The sequence below is a fragment of the Phocoena phocoena genome, chromosome 7 (genome assembly GCF_963924675.1).
Source record: "Phocoena phocoena chromosome 7, mPhoPho1.1, whole genome shotgun sequence".
Lineage (NCBI taxonomy): Eukaryota > Metazoa > Chordata > Mammalia > Artiodactyla > Phocoenidae > Phocoena > Phocoena phocoena.
In genome coordinates, this window is record NC_089225.1 from 45,779,619 (window position 1) to 45,799,860 (window position 20,242).

Consider the following 20,242-nt stretch of genomic DNA (forward strand, 5'->3'; position numbering starts at 1 on the left):
TAAAACTAATTTATACTTACCTGAAGGTTATACATTATACTTGGAAATTTTGTTTGTAGTTGTTGGTATTTGAGGGTGAGCCAGAAGGGGAAGCCTAGATTTTGCGCCATCTTTGTAATTGGGTTTGTTCTTTGATCACATAATCAGAGAACAGAAACTCATGAGTCTTTGCCTGTGAAGAAGAAAATTGTAGTTCCTAAAATTTTATCTTAAATCACCTTAGGTGAACCATAAATTAAACTATGGTGAAGTAAAACTACAGGAGGCATTGTTTTTCCTTTTTAAATTTTTTGCACTATATATTTTTCTTCAATATGTTTTATTGTCTTCTGTGGAAAAAAATTCTTAATAAACATAACTTTTTTCTCTGCACTTTATAGGTAACCTAAAATGGCATCTTTTTCTAAATCTAGATTTTCTGGAAATGACGTATTTTTAATGAAATGTCAATATTTAAATTTGTCCTTTTAAACGAAATTGTTTATACATAATGCTGTTAACTGTTTAGAAAGTTTAAAAAACTCCAGTAATCTACCACTTTGTTTAAATGTTCAGAAATTATAAGTTTGACTTTCTTGACAACATTAGCCAGTGATTTTGGCATTAGTAAACCAGTAAGTTTTTACCACTAGGTGTAATGTGCGTCCTAAGCATGGTAGGCATCATGGAAGCATTTTTGAGTGGCGTTACTACAGAAATTGCAAAGTGGAGTCACCAGGTCCTTAGCATTTAAGATTCCTGGTATAAGCTGCTGCAGTTAATCCAGTCCCTTTCTGGGCAAACACCCCAAAGTCTTTCTTAATGAAGTTTTAATAAACCACATATTTTTTCTTACACTTTAACTGAATATCTTCCAGCTTAATGGTGCAAATGGCATAATCTTAATATGGCTCGTGACCAAATTAATAGTTTTTCATTTAAAACTTTTTTTCATTAAAAATGGAGGATGAATGGTAGTATCTTGAACAAAAACCTTTTATAAACTTTCACTTTAAAAAAATCCTAGAAAGGAAGTAATGTATATTCATGTTGATATTGATAATTTTATATAATTAGCTGTCAAATTCATTTGGTCAGCTTTATAAAAATGTGAATAAATAATCCATGTAATTTTGTCCTCTGGCTGTTAATTTTTTTTTCATTAACATATATTTGATAATGTGAGAGAATGTTAACTGAGTCATAAAAGATATCGAATTCTAATTAGAAGTGTTGTAGGAAAAAGCTAATGTAAACACACTGTATATCATTCATGTTGAATAAGGGTGATACTATGACTCAGTAGCATGGAATCTTAACATCCGATTTATACAGGTGGTTGTTACCGTCCTATTCTGAGGTCAATTATAATTTTCCTTATTTGGATGCTCATAGTTGAGGTAAAACTTTTTAAATGGCTTGACATGACTCATATAAGTTTTGCCAAATGACACTTTGTGTTAGAACTTCTTCACACAATTCTCTAAGTCATCCTTTCCCAAAGGTGTTCCTATGACTTTTGGTCATAGGAGGTCTGTGAAGAAGGAGTTTCCATGACCAAACGTATTTGGGAAAGTCTCACCTTCCTCAGGGAGCTTAATAAAGCCTAAGGTACAGAAAATCTCATTTAATTTTATTTGACCCAGTTTTTTCCGAACTTTTTTTTTTTTTTTTAACCACAGAACCCTTCCTCTTAGCAAAACTAATGTTCCATGCCAATCCAGCCCAGTTGTCAGACAGTTCTTTGCACTTTACATTAGATAGATAATTACATAAACATTAGCCTTAGAGAATATATTACTAGGATTTTTTTGCTGAAATGCAGTTCACATTTTTGATGCTTTAAAATAATTAAACAGACATCCATTACTAAGGTAAAAATTAAATAGTTTTACAGGGAGTATGACTGGAATATGAATATAGTTTGGTAGTTTGTACTGGTTAACTCATGCCCCAGTTTTCTTATGATGATGTAAATTATTGAATAATGTACACTCTTAATGTCTAAGTGCTTTTATTTATCCAATAAACATGTTTCCATGTCATTTTGAGAATTTTTTTAATAAACATTCAAATAGCTTGCTGTAAAGTTTTGCATCATACAAAATCTGTTACATATATATTATGAGATGCTTCAGTTCAAATAACAGTGCAGTAATTCACCTATGCCTAAAAGACTGCCAAATGATTAAATGTCAGGAATTACACTTCTATTTCGAGTGGCAGTTTACACATTTTAAATTACATCAAGGGGAGATTAACACTATTGGAATCTTAATTTGGTCCACTTTAAATGTTATTTCAAGGACTGCGTTCAATTGATCTATCAAGCATGAATTCAGAAACAGAAAGTAATAAAAAAAATGTCAAGTGATATGTTTATTTCCAGAAAAGGCATTTACCCTGGAAGAAAGTAAAATTTATCAATGTAGTTAAAATCTGTGTAATTAAGAACATAAAAAAATTAATTTGTGATGATTTCTTTAAATATACAAATCAAGTTCACCTGTTATGGCATTACTAAACGACAAACAAAAGAAATACTACTTGTCAGAAGTGTGCTTTTCTTTGTCCTTTTATGTTTGACAGACTCATAAATGATATGTTTTCTTTGTAGCAGTTTTCTGGGAAATTAATAGGAATAGATTTGTCAAAATCTGGTAAATTAAATCTAGTGAGTAAAATTCAATACATTTTTCAGGTTTTTCTTTTAAACTTTAAAATGCAACCATGGGTGTTTGATTACTCTGAAACTTGTATTAAAAGATCACATTTCTGTTGGTCTTAATCAAATCATTTTCATAGTAAATTAAGCATTTTGAAATAAATGTACAATGCTAAGTTATCATCTAAGAGTATATCTTGACTTCATAATAATATTAGATGATACAAAGAAAAAATAAATATTTAGAATTTCTGTTATTATAGTGATGAATGCAGGCAGGATTTTAAATGACTACTGTTCAGATAATTTGTAGTCTAGAATAAGATCAGAACATCACATATGTCCATATTGAATTCAAATTGTCCTGTAACTTAGAACTCTGAGCACAAAACTACTTGCCAGAAAACTGGGAAAGTTATGAAAAATTTCTCTGTCTCACTATCAGCTCAGTATTTGAATGCTGGGAAACCTGCGTTTTTGTTTCTTGCCATGTCTTTTTCTACTTATTTTAAAAAACATATAGTAAAGAAAAGAGCCTTATATTACTTAACATTCGTTTTACCCATGTAGCTTGGTAATATGCAGCTTTGTGTATTACATTTTGAGCATTCAAAACTCAGACGTGCTTCTATATCTGAATATATAGTAAGTAGACCTTGGTGGCACTTCTATGCTACTATGATGTGCCACAGAGGGAATGAGTAGGCTCCTTGCCTATGTGCTACTTACGTTTTTAGGTGTGCCCCTTCTGCAACATCAGAGATGGTGGCAATTTGGAAATCTTACAGGGAGTGAGAAGAATTGGTCTAGGTCATTTAATACCTATATTCAGAGACAAGTATGCCAGGAATTAGTACCCCTTCTGATACTGTGTGTGTGTGTGTGTGGGTGCGACCTTTTCCCATAAGCGTAAAAATATGAATATGTACTTTACAGATATACACATAGTCATTTGCATTTTAGTTGACTGTATTTAATCACGTTTTATCTTGTTATGATTACTGAAATTGCAAAGGATAACCTGAACATTGCTAGTATGGATGTTCTAGAAACATACTAATTGAAGATCCATATTCTTTTGAAAATTATAGGCCATTTAAAAATGATTTTCGGATTAACTGAACTTGTGGATACATATTTAATTGCCCAAAGCTATCTAAATGCATTACCCCCAATTTATCTCAAGGCAAGAGACTAAGTTTTTAAATATTTTGCTTTTTCATACTTTGATTCTTATTTTCTAATCAGCTTCACTTGTAGATATCAATGCAGTGCTTTCTGCTACTCTGATTTCATTTTTTATTTATCAAGTAGGGAATGTTCTCTTGGTTTTTTAAACGTTAAAAATGAATGGTAGGTATTCTCAACCTTAAACAGACTAAACAGCCCTTAGCTTAAAACATGCCATATTATGATTAACCAATTTTATTTAAAAAAGTTTTCTTTGAAGATAGTTTGATGTTTTAAAAAGTAATAGATAAATGATTCCAGGGGAAGAATTAAGAATGTATGAAACTTAGGCAAATGAAAATAATATCCCAGTATTTTCATTCTAGATGAAAAATATGTATCAAGCATACATTATGAAAAACTTTGTCTCACATGCATGTTAGAGCCTGATTAGCCATCAGAAATTTTAAATAATCAAACAATAAATGTTTTAGTAAGTTACTGTTGTGTTCTCAACAGGCAAGAAGTGCAGTGTTTTTATGTTTCTTTAATTTGAGATTTAATGCTTTTTACCACTCAGTCCAGCTTACTAGCGCCTCAGTGGAACTCAGTAAAACTGTAGCACTGTTACAATTATGTGATTTTGTGAAATACATCAGCACCACCATGCCTGTATCTATCGCTGTACCTAGCAAAATGTTGGAAAGAGTTGGCTTCTCTAATAAAAGTATCCTAAGTAGCTAATGAGATTTACTTTCTTTTTCCCCAAAATAATTTCTTTTACAAATTCTTGAATTTTCATGTATAAATAGATCAGAAATTATATGCTTCATTCTTAAATTATGTATATATACTATATTTTCAATACAACTTGTACACTTTTAGCTACCAAAAATTTGCAACCATTTTTACATGAAATTTACAGTTTTCTTATTTACAGTTATTTGTGGAAGGTTATTGCAAAACTAGTTGTGCAAGTAGATTACACTGTCAATATCACATACCAATCTTTGAAGAAAATATTTGCTAAAAAATAAATACTTCTGCGCAGAGTATTTCAAAAGCATCATGATTTCATGCTACGCTATGTGCATAAAGACTAGGAAATATACGTGTTTTGGTAGATTGTTTCATTACGTGTAAAGCATTCCAAAGTACTACTACTTAACCAATGTGAGCGAGCTTCTTTATATCAGATGACTGACGTTTTCAAGTAATTACACACATTACTGTTTGAAATGTATTATTTTTTAACTGGCAAACATTCTGGTATACATATTCCTAACAAAATTATAGAACACAAATTTCAGCTAAAAATAGGTAATATGCCTTTAATTAAAATTGGCAGGTGCCTAGGAGATTAAAAACTAGGGATCCCCCAATATTTTTATCCTATTTCCTTAATATTTGGAAAAAGAGTACCATATTATTTCAGTGCTATTGTAATTACAGGGCCATTTTGATGAGGCTCTTTGGAGGAGTTAATTATAAGATTACTGACCTTTGAATTTTACACCTAAATAACATAAGAATGATGGAATTGTGTGGAATTTTCTCAAATACTCAAACAATATATTGTCAGTATTAACAAATACAGTTTAAATGTTAACAGTTGTGATTATTTGATTATTTTCAACTTAAAAACGCCATTAATATACAGACAGTGGAAGTACAAAGAACATAGGTAAAACATATAGTACTTTAAAACCACAGCTGTGCTAAATTATTTTGTGTCTCTCAAAATATAAATGAACTAATGTAAGTCACAGATGTCATGACTGCAATTCAGTAATTCATCTGGGTTTTGATACTAGCTTTTCAAGAATAACCATGTTAATATTGCCACTTCTCAAAATAAAAATATTTTATTGGGAGCATTTCTGTATTAATTCTTGGTATTCTCACTTAAAAGTTGGATTATGATTGGAAGAAAAATGCAATTGGTCAATTTTATGGTTCTGTGTTCTTAACATTGCATTCCTCGAGATGTGTTATTCTATTCATAGTAATAATGTGTCAGTTTTAAATAAATTTTAGACATCTCTCTCAACCCCCATTTAATAGTTTATATAAGCCTTGTAATAATTTCTTTTATGCTGTCAATTATTAATAGTTATTAATAATTCATGTCTTTTGTGTATTGCATATTCTTAAAGTGTGTTTGTACCACAAGAGCATGTAATGAATTATTGTAAGCTTGGGCACTGATCACTCACAATACCTAATGCTTTATAAAGCATTTAAAAACACAATCCATTTAGTTTTTAAAAGGTTGACATCACTGCATAGTAAGTTAACGAGAACCACAAGAAAAACACCTTTAAATGAAAACAGGTGAGAGGGAGAAGGGGAAGCTATTGCATACCTAGAAAACAATTACAATGCAAATGTAATTTTATGGATCTTGGACAAATGTAATATTTGACAAATATTGGGGTGCTATGGCAGAGGAAGCTTCCCTAATGCTGGCGTTCTCCTCTGATCAGATGCATCTTTGAGAGTTGTGTGAGAAACACCCTATAGATTTTTGTCATAAAGGTTAAATGCAGGCAGTGTCAGGCAGGGGAAAGAGCACTGAAAGGTTTTTAGAAGACCTAAGTAGTGCTACTGCACTGGTACCACAAGACCACCACCTTTGTGATGACGCATAAGTCACACGATGACCTTACAGTTTTACGGTGCCTTGTGGTTTACAAAGCACTTCCACAAATATATTTCAGAGACCCCTCAACACCCCTTCAAGATATTTAAGATGTCTCATTTTTATAGTTTTGGATACTGGGGCTCACTGAGGGTCTGTCTTGACAGTGAGTAGAGGAGGTAGGATCTGAATTCAGGCTTACCACACTGAGTCTCTTGCCGTTGCTGCCACTGCACACTGAGCTTAGGCAGGCTGCGTCTGTGTAATTAATGTCTGTGCCATGAGGGAGTGGGCCTAGATGCCTGAAAAGAGCCATTACAACTGTGAAATCCTATTTTCTGAAAAAACACTATTTTCTTCCAAAATTGTACTTTGAAAATTATTTTTAAATATCCATTTGGGAACTATCATGGATGTAAAGAGGCTTCCTTAGTGAGCCAGTCTTCACGGAATACATTCTAGTCATACTGAATTCAACAGATCATCTTTGCACACTTGGCATTTAACATCACTTCAGAGTAGATACGTTTGCAAAGATGAGATTCATAGTCTCACAATTACTATTGTGAATAGTATTACTTTAAAGCTATAAACCTAATAGTGCAAAATACAATTAGGAGAGAGACACCAATAGCTACACTTGAGTTTTTCTGAATCGAAAACTTTAGTCTCGGTAACAGCTATTTAGCTGGAGACATTGCACGTTGTGCAAAAGCTAAATTGTGGGAAATTGTTTGTTTTCCTGATTGAACATAATGTTATGTTCCTGGATGAGAGCCAAAGAATCTAGCATTTTTGAGCACCTACTACGTGCCAGGCACTTTCCTATATGTTATCTCATTTCCTCCTCAGGTGTCTTCAGGGCAGGTACCATTATCTCTGGAAAAAGACTCAGGGAGGTTAATTAACTTGCTCAGGGTCACACAGCTATTAATGGAAGAACTCATGCTGAGACCCAAGTTGGTCTGACCACAGAACCCTGTATGGGTGATTCTCAAAGTGTTCACATGCATCAGAATCAGAATCATATGGAGAAGGGCTTGTTATAATGTGATTACTGGCCCCACCCCCAAAGCTTCTGATTTAATAGGTACGGGTGACACCCAAAAATATGTTTCTAACAAGTTCCCAGGTGGTTGGAGCTAGTGCAGCTAATTCGAGGGCCTCCCTTAAGGATATCATCATCCTGTCTTTCAGGTGCCTCTTAGAACTCACATGATAGACACATTTGTTTTACTGCAAAAAATGTGATTAGAAATCGAATAACATTTAAGTTTTTTTTGTAATTTATAAACAATTTACAGTTAGAAATCCACTTAAATAATTGATCTACTTTTGGTTTTAACCATGGATAACCCATTTGAAAAACTCCAATTCACTTTTAGTAACTAGTTCTACCAGATTCCTTTCTTTAACCATGAAAGGCATTCAGAGGACAGATACTATTGTTAATAATTCTTATTTTAGATAGGCAGATCAGGTGATCAATTTTTTCCTTAGATAATATATGATGGGATTTTAAAATAACATTTGTATTAGGACTTTGTTCTTTTAAGCATTTGAGAACCACTGCTAAGGATCAACCTCCAAAAGGACCTTGTGAGTAACATACATTAAACCCTCATACACACATTAAACCTGACACCAAATTCTACTATGGCCTGATTCGGTTTCCTTACGTTCTGACTAGAAGAGTCAAAAAGTTCAACTCTGATGACCAACCCATTATAATGGACTTAAGAAACTGTACTGTCCCAGATGTGCCCCTACCTTCCCATGTTTGTTGAATGAGTGATTATTTAAAAACCCTACAAGGACATTGCTTCAGCGTTTTTCATTCCTGGTTTTCTCAGCTAATTAAGAGTATGGGACTCCTCTATAGGAGGGTAAGATCTGATAAGTCTTTCAGATCTCTGCCCAGCAAATAATACCATCAGAAAACATCTAACCCAAATAAACTTTAGATATTAGATGTCATTTTATTTAGGCCTGGAGACCTAAATATTAATATTATATATTATTTGAAATATAAATATTTATATCAATATAAATATTATTTTTAGGTGGAAGGCAAAAAGCATTATGTTAGTGCTTTTAATTACCTAGAAGGAGAGCGGTTGCTATACTGCTGTTAAAGCTACAGCAGTGAAACCTGGCTCTCAGCAGGGTCCCAAGATGGAGGGCTCAGACTGTTTTTGCTACCGCCCATGGGGAAAGTGACAGTGACTTCAGGCATTAGTTCGGCTAGGACAAGAGGATGAATCTTGTAAATGAAGATAATTCCTTTGGTTTAAGTCATTGTAACTACTAAGTCTTCTGACTTTTATGCCTGACTCACCACATCTTTATACTGCTTGGTCTCTTTTAAAGCTAATATCCTGTAGGAATGGGCCTTCCTAATCCTGTCCAACTCCCTGAGATTTTATCAAGCAATTCTTTTATGTTGAGGAATTAAGAAGAAAAAAGGTTTATGTTATACTAGAATTTAAACAATCTGGATGCTTGCACACCCGTCCCCATCTTCCTATTTCTTCGTGCTTAGTTTTTATAAAGAAGTACAGAGACTATGTGTGGAAGGCTGAATTTTATGCATGTCATACCCAATGTTGCAGCTGAAGCGTTCACTAATCAAACAATCAGATCTAAATTCCTCACCTGCCAAATCCTCTCCTTCTACAAATGAACATCCTCTGGTGAATTCATTCTGAATTTCTCTGGAGCGTGGCCTGACAATCCTTATGAAACTTGTTGCAGCTGCACAGATCTGCCTAAATACGGAAGTAGAATCCCTAAGTTGTCCTCTGAATCAGAGGCAGCCATTTCTCTCTTCCCTGCTAGGTACCCATAAAAGTTTGTTGAATGAGGAAAAGAAAGCATTGGTTAGTCCCCAAATTTCTATCTGCATAACACCAAATGGTTTGGAAAGCTGGTTAGAAGAATTATACTTCTATTGAATTGACTGGTCATTCTGTCATGTGTACTTCATCAATGTTTTTGTCTGCAGAAATTTAGCAGGGATAAGAACATGCCTGTACCTACAGATTGCATCCCCCTACAGATTAGCAATTTATGGAACCATTAGAAAACATATATGGAGTAATTTAAGGTTGCTTTAATCATATTTTAAGTAGTGCCAAGTTTTTGTAAATTTAAATAAATTGCTTGTATCTGAAACTAATATTCTAGTGTCAAAGGTAAAAGTAAGTCAATAGATTATATTTCTATCCTGGAGGGATAGATATTAATCCATTTAATAACATATACAGATATAATGTCTCTTTAAAAATATATGTGAGTATAAAAATTAGTAAAGGATAAAGAAACTTTGAAGGATTTTCACAATTTTGTTCAGAAGGAGAGGATACAATGGGCCAGTCCATAATAAGTTAAAAATTGTATTCAAATGAATTGAAAAATAAAATTTCTCAACTAGAATTTGACTAATCAGAATCTTAAATTAGCTTGCAATTTTTCTGTACCCTGATTGTATGAGAGGCATATACCACCACTCCCCCAAAATAATCTAACAGTCGAATATATTAAAATATATTCCATGGTATATTCTGATATTCTGGAGTCAATATATATTCAGCCCAATCCATACAGGATAGATTTTCATTTAATCTTTGATTAGCAAATGTATTTGAGTAACCAAATAAAATTAAAATTTTAAAATTTGTGCATTTTCTTTATACGTAGGTAAATGCACGTTGTTCTTTTACAGCCGGGATTAGAAAGCCATAGCACAGCATATACTTCATGGAAGCTAGTTTCGCCACACAAATCCACTAAAATTGTACGTTTTGGGGGGAAGAAAACAATGTACGTCAATAAACTCTTTTGATCAAATTCAGGATTGCCCTAAAATATAAGTCAGAAGAAAGCTGTGGATATCAGTTTGCGTCTGTAGCACTTTAGCAGTTCTGAAGAAGAATCCCTCCCACCCCACCCCCGCCACCAAAGAAAAAGAAAAATTAGAGAAACTTGTTTCTGAGCATTCAAGGAAACATGCCAGTGGAAAATATTTTAGGGAGTTTGTGAATTCAGTTAGAGACAGAATTTTAAATAGAAAGGCCTTTTTGTCCTCATTAAAGCTGGCCTATATTCATGTATTTGGACACGGTTTCCTCTACTGTCAGAGATTTATAACTCTAAAACTGTATATATATATATATTTTTTAGCGTGCAGGAATGAATGTAATTTACTATAAACATCTCAATCCAGAAGGGTATCTGTCCTCAAAAGTGACAAGGTTCCCTATCTCCCCCTTGAACTTCCATGAGTTGAGGATCATCTGAGTTGCACCCATGAACAGTTTTATCCTTTGCTTTCTTATTTGCTTGGAAGGCATTTTCATTACAAAGTATGGGTTTAGTAAAAGCAGTAAATAGGAGTCTCCATGCAAGAGAAATTGGAGTTTCCTAACATGCACATGATTTAAAAAATAAAAATAAAAAATAAGGTGCCTTGAGATGCTGGCAGTTTTAACATTTGGAACAAAAGAGTTCATAGATATATTTACATCCTAACTGCTCAATTTTACCTTACAAGCTTCAATTTAGGAAAATATACAGTACTTTTGCATATAATGGTAACTTGTGAGCCCCTGAGTCAAGTAGAGAGGATTTAAATACAAAAAAGGAAATCAGCCATTAAAAGCACTTACATTGTATGTGGAATAAATAGTACAAAATGATTATTTCCCCGGAAGACCAGGATCAGAAACATGCCTATGAAGACCCAAGATTCCTACAGTGCTTAGGGATGAATCTGTCAAAGAAGGATGCCTAATTGGATGAAGGCAAGTTTTTCTTTGCCTCCGGGGGTGAAGCTCTAAAGAGAGATCACTGTCTTGTTTTAAAAGTGAAGTCAAGTTGTCTTCCGAAGCTGTGTTCAGATGCACCCCACTTGAGAGGGATTCTTTGGATTTAAGTTTAGATTTTTCAAGGTCTAGAAATTCAGGACACTGATAGAAAGAAAAGAGAAGAAAACATGCTTTTATAATTCATTTGGATATATTTCTAAAATTACACTCATGAAATCTAAACATGTTTCTTTTTCCATAAATCTGTATTTGATTAGTGGTATTAACCAAGCTTTCCCTCTCAAAGGTGGGTCAAGATACTGAAGGTCAGGTATCAGTTTAGATAATCCTATATAACCATTCCAAGATCTTTAATTTTACTTCGAAGCCATATCAGATTATTATTATTATTATTTTAAACACAATATTTCACATTGAGTTTTCCAGATGAGTTTTAATTCATAATTCCCAACAAAACTGGGATCAAAAAGGTGGGTCATTGGGTAAGTACATTTGGAGAACAAGGAGAAAGAAAAAAGAAAGGAAGGAAAATCACCCATCCCTTGGCAGAAAATATTATCTAAATCCACTGAAAGCAAAAAACAAAGTACATGGTTTTGCATGTTTCCCAGCCATTCAAAACTCGAGATAAATTAATCTATGCTTTCATATTTCAGAAAAATTGCATTATTTTCCTTCAGTCACATTACCTCATGCTATTAATATAGTTTCATTCCCCAGAGCATTTTGCACTCAATTCCCAAACTTCTAAAAAAGTTTTTACAAGATAGTGCTGTAAATTCTTATTTAAATCATTGTTCTTAGGTCCAGTTTGGCCACAGTGTTTAAGTAATTAAGAATGATTCCCAAAATAGAATTCCAAAGGAGTTGGACTTTTCATATTAACATAATTCAAAGGGTTCCTCACAGGACTTCAGAGGAAAGATAAGGACACTAACATTCCTCTTACCATCACCAAGGTGAGAAAAGTTTAGAGCTCACTGGTGATGGGTGGGGCACAGATGTGGTTACTAGTCTGATTGCACTTGGATCTCGGGTCTTGCTATTGCTTGTTATTGCTGCTATTTCTCTGCCCCTTCCTTCCTGAGACCCTGCTCAAGGGTGCCTCTTGTCATTAGAGCAAATTACAAACCTTTATTTGAAGCATTTTTTGGACCCAGGGCTAATCCTTAGCTTTCAAAGCTCTACCATTTATAAACTTAAGTAGATTGATATTTGAAAAAAAGCTTTTTCTTTAAAAAAAAAAATACTAGTGTTTTAAGATCATTCTTCTAGGTCCATTGTTCCCAAAGTTTAAATGAGCAAAAGAATCGGGGGTTAAGGTCGGGGTTGGGGAGCTTGTTTAAGATGGAGATTACAGGGCTCATTCCCAGATGTTCTAGTTGAGGAAAAACAGAGATGGGGATGAGAATCTGTATTTTCCACTGCAGCCCAGGTGATTCTGATTCAGGTGGTCCCTGGAAACACACTTTGAGAGACACTCTTGGTTATACGCTATCTATACTCACTTGTGAGGAAGGACTGAAAGTTCGATCCGTCTTGATGGATGCTACCGGATGACTGGTTCTCATCAGGCGGATGACGGGTCTCTGATACTCTGTTCCTGCAGTTACCATACTGTAGGCTGGGGGGACCACAGTGGTTTGTTTCTGCAGCAGCTGTAAGATGGTCTGGACGTCTGCAGTCATTTGGGATTCAAGTCTGCAGGACAGACAGAAATGGGGGAAGACAGTCCTAAAATTGTCCAGGATTGCAAAGCATTTGAGAAAATTGCAGCACCACCAAAGAACAGAATTACGGCCCTGCTTTAAACAAGAAGGACAGGAGAGGGAGCACGGAGATGCTCACTTTCTATATCCCACTAATGGCTCTGATAAAGATCGTTGCTTTCCTGTTCGTTGATCTTAACAAAGAAACAGCTGACTGAAGAGGCTACATTTTCACAGTGTACATTGTATTGCATTTTTACAATTAAGCTTTATAGATTTCAAAATGTAAAACGCATTCAGAATCCATCTTTAATCAGTCATTCTCTGTGCTTTTTATCAGGTTTTGGTCAGTTTCTTGTGAACATTTTATTTACTGTTTAAAAAGATTTCATAGCACATTTCTCTTATAGCTGCAACAACTGGTTAATTTCTTATGTGTTCCGAATTTATATTATCTATATTTTACTTTACCTGTCTCCTATAAACATCAAATATTGTATATCATTCATTGTATTCTTTCCTTAATGTTAAGTACTGTCAAATGCTAAATTCCTTTCCCATCTACAGGTTGGAGCCTTTGGTAATTAAGAAACAGACCAAACATAAAAGTTCACTTGCTTCTGTAACCCATCTGGCTTGCAAAATACCAGTCTGATCATTTTTTATCCCTAAAGCTCACAAGAAGCCTACTGGCCTGTTAATTTCATTCTCATTTTAAATTAAAATTCAAGGGAAAGATAGCAAAATACAATGGATCTGATTCCCCTCCTTTGCATGTGTTAACAGTATTAAAAAAGGATTTTGTGGGTATAAGAACAGAAAATTTGGACCATATGCCTCTTTAGAAAACTTTTAACTCTTTACTTATTTGTGCTTACTATTTTGTTTCAGTGAAAAATACAAGGAAAAGGTAAATCTTACCAAAAATTTAAAATGATAGACTAATTTTGCTCAGTTACATACATGCTGCATTTGTGAAATTCAAAGTGGAGAGAACTTAGCCTTTGATTTGAGAGAAGAGAATAAACCTGGACAACATGAGAAAAAATCATTTTTTTCCTTTTAGTTTTTAACATTGACACTACAAACCTTCCTTCTGAGAATCCTGATAACACATGATTTGTGCAGGTTTTCTATATTTGGTATATATAGCCATAGGGCTTAGTGTCTAATAGCTATAAATAGCTATAAATTATACATGATTGTGCCTTGCAAATGTCAAAACCACACATTGAAAAAGAAAATTTGAATTATCAACTAGTTTATGTATCTATTTGTTACCCGTTGTTCCGATCTAATATGTTTATGGTGCCACCTAAACAGAGGAGACTCGTTATTTTATTATGCATCAATTTTTTTCTTTCACACTTCAAGGTACGGCACAAATTTTTATCTGCAGCCCCAAATCTTCCCTTATTCAGAATGAATTTCTCTCTCCTCTGAGTCCCCAAGGAAAATTCTACATCCATTGTAAATATTTCTGTATGAATTTATCCCATCATTAACAGCATTGAATATTTAGGGGGTGGCTTACACATTACATGTAAAAGGCTCTGGGCGTGGGGAATGGAATAATGAAAGCTGCATCAACAAATGGGATTCAAGACCCAAAAGAGAGTCAAAAATTATGATAACGATTTTGAGTCCTCACAAAACCTTTGTCAAACAGCAGGGGTCTCCAAGAAACAGGATCTCTGTCTCATAGATTCTATCTATTTGAATAGTGTCGATGAGGGAAAAACCTATTGGAAGTGTGTAATAGCAACATGCTACCATGAGTGGGATTCCCGAACACAAGACCATCACATGCTGGTGCAGGGTGAGAACAAGACTGTGTCAACGTGACTTAGCTAAGACAGCAGACCACCTCTGTCAACATGACCTAGTTGTTCCAGGAAAACTCTGCCTGGGAAAAATAAGTCTAAGGGAATAAATAACTTTACTCCTTCAGGAAATTTCTATAGATTAACTCACTGGAGACAGCAATCTGCTCTTTTGAACAAATAAACTTGCTTAATCAAACAAATTTTATTTATCCATACTTGCTTCAAGGTCCTCATTTCACCGTGTCCATCAATTCTGAACTATTATATTATGAACTTTGCCCAGATCCACTCAGTTTCCCACCTTGAAAGGCCCAGGCTCCAAAATCCTATATATATCCTACTTCTTACTTCCCCTTCTGAGATAACACTTCAGACTCTGTCTAGGTGGTGGTCTCTCTTCTTGCAGTGACTTTGAATCAAACCTTAGTTTGGTTTTATTAACCAGTAATCTGATATTTTGGGTAGTTCAATGCGATGGATTCAATGTTTATGTTGAAATGCTAATGGTGAAATCCTAACCCCCCATGTGATGGTATTAAGAGGTGTGGCCTGTGGGATTTAATTAGGTCATGAGGGTAGAGCCCTCATGAATGGCATTAGTGCCTCATAAACCAGAGCCCCAAAGAGCTCCCTTCCTTCTTCTACCATGTGAGGACAGAGTGAGAAGTCAGCCGTCTTATGAACCAGGAAGCTGGCTCTCAGTAGATACTAAATCTCCCAGCAGTTTGATCTTGAACTTTCCAGTCTGCAGAACTGAGAAATAAATATCTGTTGTTTATAAACCACCCAGTCTATTGTATTTTTGTTATAGCAGCCCAAACAGACCAAAACATTCAACAAAGAAGAGCTTTAGTGAGGAATTTCTTTACCATGCATAGGTTGTATTTTCATGTTTCATGGCTAGGGTCTATCAGCTTAATTGGAATGGACTCTTCTAATGACACAAGTAATCTGCTCTACTCTGGAAGAATTACAGAGAATTTTGAAAAAGTCCAGCTTTGTCTTTAAAACAGAAAAGAATAACCCAATTTTATAACTTTTTTTTTTGTCAGTGAAGGCATATGCCACTCCAAAACAAGCCACTTTGGCATATTGATTCTTTTGAGCTGTAGGCACTTGGAGGACAGCAAGTGTGGGGAAAAGCTTTCTCTGAACTTCCCTTATCTGCCTAAAGGCAGATCTTCCAGAAGGAACTCAGTTGTCATAAATCCCCTCCCTGGGAGTTTCAACAACCAGGGAAGATCGACTTTTGTCACAGAAGAGGCATCACACTGAGACACACTTTGTCACAAACTGTCATACCTCCCATCTATTCTTCTAAGGACCCATTCACCTTCCTAATGATCATTCATTCTCCTCTAAGAGACCTACATCCCCCAGCCCCTTTCCCTATTAAGATGGTATTTAATCTTCAGTTCTAAGGCACCTCAGGGAGTTACTAATTTTCCCTTGAGTATCTCCCATGTGTACGTGAGGTACACATGTTAATAAATTTATGTTTGTTTTTTTCTTATTAATCTGTCTTTTATTATAGGGGTTTCAGCCAAGAATGCAGAAAGGTAGAGGAAAATTTATTTTTCTTCCCCTACATCAGCATAGCTATACAGCTGTGTAAAATGAATGTTTTCATTCACTTATGCAAAGACCCACAGTGTACCAGGCACAGAGTTCTGCAAGGGATGGAATCATCACTGAAAGCTTTTACATCCTCTAGGGCCTCGCTATGCAAAGCATGGTCAAATCTGAGAGCTTGTTAGAATGTGGAATCTCTGCCGATTCCAGACCTAGACTTAGAATCTACCTTTTAACAAGATCCCCAGGTGATTCGAAAGCACATTAAAGTTTGAGAAGCACTGCTTTTGGATCAACAATTAGTGATTTCCCGATATATGTATATGTGTAGGCATAATACATAAATATGTAAGAACATTTCTTAGGTAAACTTTTAACCCTGCATATAGTTTAATTGGTCATTAAAGCAGAAAAGCAGCAGCGGCCAGGACGATTCAAGATGGACCATTTATATTTGTTTTTATTGCACTGTGTACTTAATATGTGTATTTGGGCGAAACAAATGGGATAGAATTCACAGTTCTACTACATTTGAACAGAATACTGAGGCTAAACAGAGTAGACCCAACTCTAGAAAGAGTCCCAGGATTCTTACCCTGCAAAGTTGAAGTCTAAATTGAGCTCCCCTTTTCAAACTTGTTTTCTATACTTTTGCCTTCTAGAGTAAACTTGAGGTAAGAGGTTCTTGGAGATGGCAGTGCAGTAAAAATGCAATGTTTTGGATTTTAAACCCAAAAGAGGCTAAGGTGAGTCAGGCAATAAAATGTTTGTGACAATTTCAGAGCTAAATAGGAAGAAGTTAGTCAAAGAAAATAATTATGTTAAAAAACATACAGATACTAGGACATGTCAAAAAAGATTTAGCTGCAGTTTGGCTGTGAAAAAAAGTATCATAAAAAATTCATTCTAAAACTAATGTAATAAAGTAATAAGAATTATTAGTATTAAAGTACGGTTACTAGCCAAATGGGTCCCGGATGTATATGCCCTTAAAAGTTTACACTTTCAGCCCCAGGACACATTAAAGGCAAGTATTTTCAGTAATCTTTGATTTACACTAGCAGCAATGATTGGTATCCATGATGAGGCAACAAGGGAATCTTAAAATCTCAATTTTCATCCAGAAGAAAGGTCCAAATCAGGAAACACAGAAACATATGAAAAGCAAGAGAACATACTCAGACAAACATCAATAATAGAAGTTAAGTTCACTGTTAATCATATTTTACTGGGGCTTCCCTGGTGGTCCAGTGGTAAAGAATCCGCCTTCCAATGCAGGGGACATGGGTTCGATCCCTGGTCGGGCAATTAAGATCCCACATGCTGCGGGGCAACTAAGCCCATGCGCCACAACTGCTGAGCCCACACGCCCTGGAGCCCTCATGCCACAACTAGAGAAAACCCGCATGCCACAACTAGAGAGAAGCCCGCGCACCAAATCGAAGACCAGACGCAGCCAGAAAAAATAATCATATTTTACCTGATTACAGCACTTTCTATTTTGTAGCATATACACTCTCCACATGTATTACCTTAGTCTTTACAACAGTAATGCAGGTCAGTATAGGTCAAAGAAAGAAACTGAGGCTGGAGAAACTTAAATGACCTGACCTAGTCATCCTATTAGTAGTTAAGTAGAAGAGTTATGACTTTATCTAGGCTAACCAATTGCAAGTGCTGTGTGAGTATCATGCTGAAGAAATCACTGCTGTCCCTGTCATTAATCCATTCATTCAGTAATCTTCCCATTTACTCCAGGAATTGAATGCATACCATATGTTTCACAGTAAAGGAATGGGCAGGAATCAAGGAAGTTAAAGTTCAGAGATCACCCTTTTATCAATTCTTTTGCATGTACAGTGTATATTTTGACATATGTTATGGCTAAAAGATCAATGTAGCTTGGTATAAATAGCAGGGAGAGATAGTAAATGTACTAATTAACTAAATATGCTTCTCTGAGCAATAATAAGTATGATCGTGTCAAGTTCTTAAACCTTAATTAGGAATTACTGACTCTAAGTAAATGATAGTTTGTTTCTCAGATAAGTTTCAATTTTACAAGACTTTCATTTGGCACTTGAGAATGGGATATAGATCTCAGTTTTTTAACTTTTAAACTTTGATTAAATTACATGAAAACAAAAAATACAAAATTAAATCCTTAATTCATATAGTATTGTCATACTTCTGTTTGAAATTAAGGCATACAAATTTATTTCAATTTACAAATTTGTAGGTTTTCTGATTCCTTTTGTCTGTTTTAATTGCTAATTCATCTTTCATGGTAATGTATGTGTGTGTGCATACATTTTTATGTTTACTGTATTGTCTGACACTGTTCAATTCGGGCATAAAGATTTTAAAAAGCGATAAAACTACAAGCAGCATTGATAAAACACAGAAGAGAAATTAAGCATAGATAGCTAGCTTATGTAGTATAAACAAAACTCATAGAATGTGGTAAGTATAGAGAACAAGTAAGCAAGTAGCTTGCTACACATGGGCAGAATTCGTAAGATGCATTAAATACACACAGCATGGCAGCAACCTGCAAGACATCCCAAAGATAGAATCGAAATATGATGTAACAAACCAGAGCATGGCTTATACATGGAAAGAGATGGAAAGAACAAATTATTCTCCTGTCACCTCTGGGTAGATGACTGCCACCCCCAAGTTTGGTCACCCACTGGTGACACACACACAGTATAATCTCCTTCTGACGCCTCACGTTTTTTGCCTATAAAGACCAATAAAACACATGGCTGTTCGGCAGGCTAACTGAAATGCCACAGCTGTGGCCAGGTGTACTCGGCCTTACATGTCTGTGATAGAGCAAGTGTGTCATTGGCACTGGGGAATTTGTTTTATCTGTGGACCCCTTTTGTGCAAACCTAAACTCTGGTCCTCATAACCACACCTTCAGCCTGGAAGGCTGATGAGGTATATATATATATATATATATATATATATATATATATATATATATATATATATATATAATTGCATAAATCAGGATACAGGTTGTATGGCTCTTTTACCAGGATGGCACTTATTAGAAATGTGTTAACTACCCCATCTGGAGCCCCTCATCACTCACTGTGTGTTTTAAATTGATTTAGTAAATCCTGTGATTTGAACATTTTAGTTTAATCCATGCAGTTTTCGGTCTGTGACTACTGGAATACCTTGCCCAGTGATGTCCTGGAAACTACCTTGAATCGAGGTCACTTTCCACATGTAACACAACTAAAGAAATATCATGCTTATACATCTATTTTTTTTTTTCCCTGAATGTCACTGATCAGTTTAATTTTAAGGAATCCATGTAGATTTGGGTTAAGGGGTTCCATCCTTCCTAAAACCAAAATTTATTTGTTATCTTAAAAGGTTAGAGATCAAAGATGGAGGGAAAATGGAGAGGATCTGGGTTCTTAACTCAATCATATTTTTGACAAGTTGGCTGAAAAACTAAATGTTTAAATCATTTTGTCAGTATTCTTAAAAAAATACCGTACCGCATAACTAAGTTACCGTGAACAGCCAAAAAGTGCAAAAGGAGGATTGAAAGAGGAAGGGTGTTAGTCAACAAACTAAATATGAATTATTTTGAGGGGATAAAAAAGGTTTCTTAGGCAGCCAATGCTGATGATATATACTAATTTTATGACAAGTAAAGAAAAAATAGGATTCATGCTGCCAAAGGTGTGAAGCGTTCTAAGTAAATGCTCTTTGAAAAACAGATTAATAATTCTGTCAACTTGTAGTCTTCTTTTAAATAAGTAAGTGTATAAAGAAGTGTATATGCCATCTATGGTAGGACGAATTTGCTATTTACAAAGAGTAAGGCC

The 20,242-nt window shown here is 34.9% G+C and overlaps 1 protein-coding gene across 1 annotated transcript in view; it reads right to left on the bottom strand.

The window, feature by feature from the left end:
* Positions 1–11,152: 11,152 nt before the first annotated feature.
* The window catches only part of KCNH7 (potassium voltage-gated channel subfamily H member 7), a 456,073-nt gene continuing 446,983 nt past the window's right edge, over positions 11,153–20,242 (bottom strand). The window contains exons 15-16 of the mRNA XM_065880238.1: positions 12,790–12,982; positions 11,153–11,422 (exon numbers count right to left, since the gene is read on the bottom strand). Of these exons, the coding sequence (XP_065736310.1) occupies positions 11,153–11,422; positions 12,790–12,982 (463 nt within the window). The remainder of the gene's footprint in view (positions 11,423–12,789; positions 12,983–20,242) is intronic.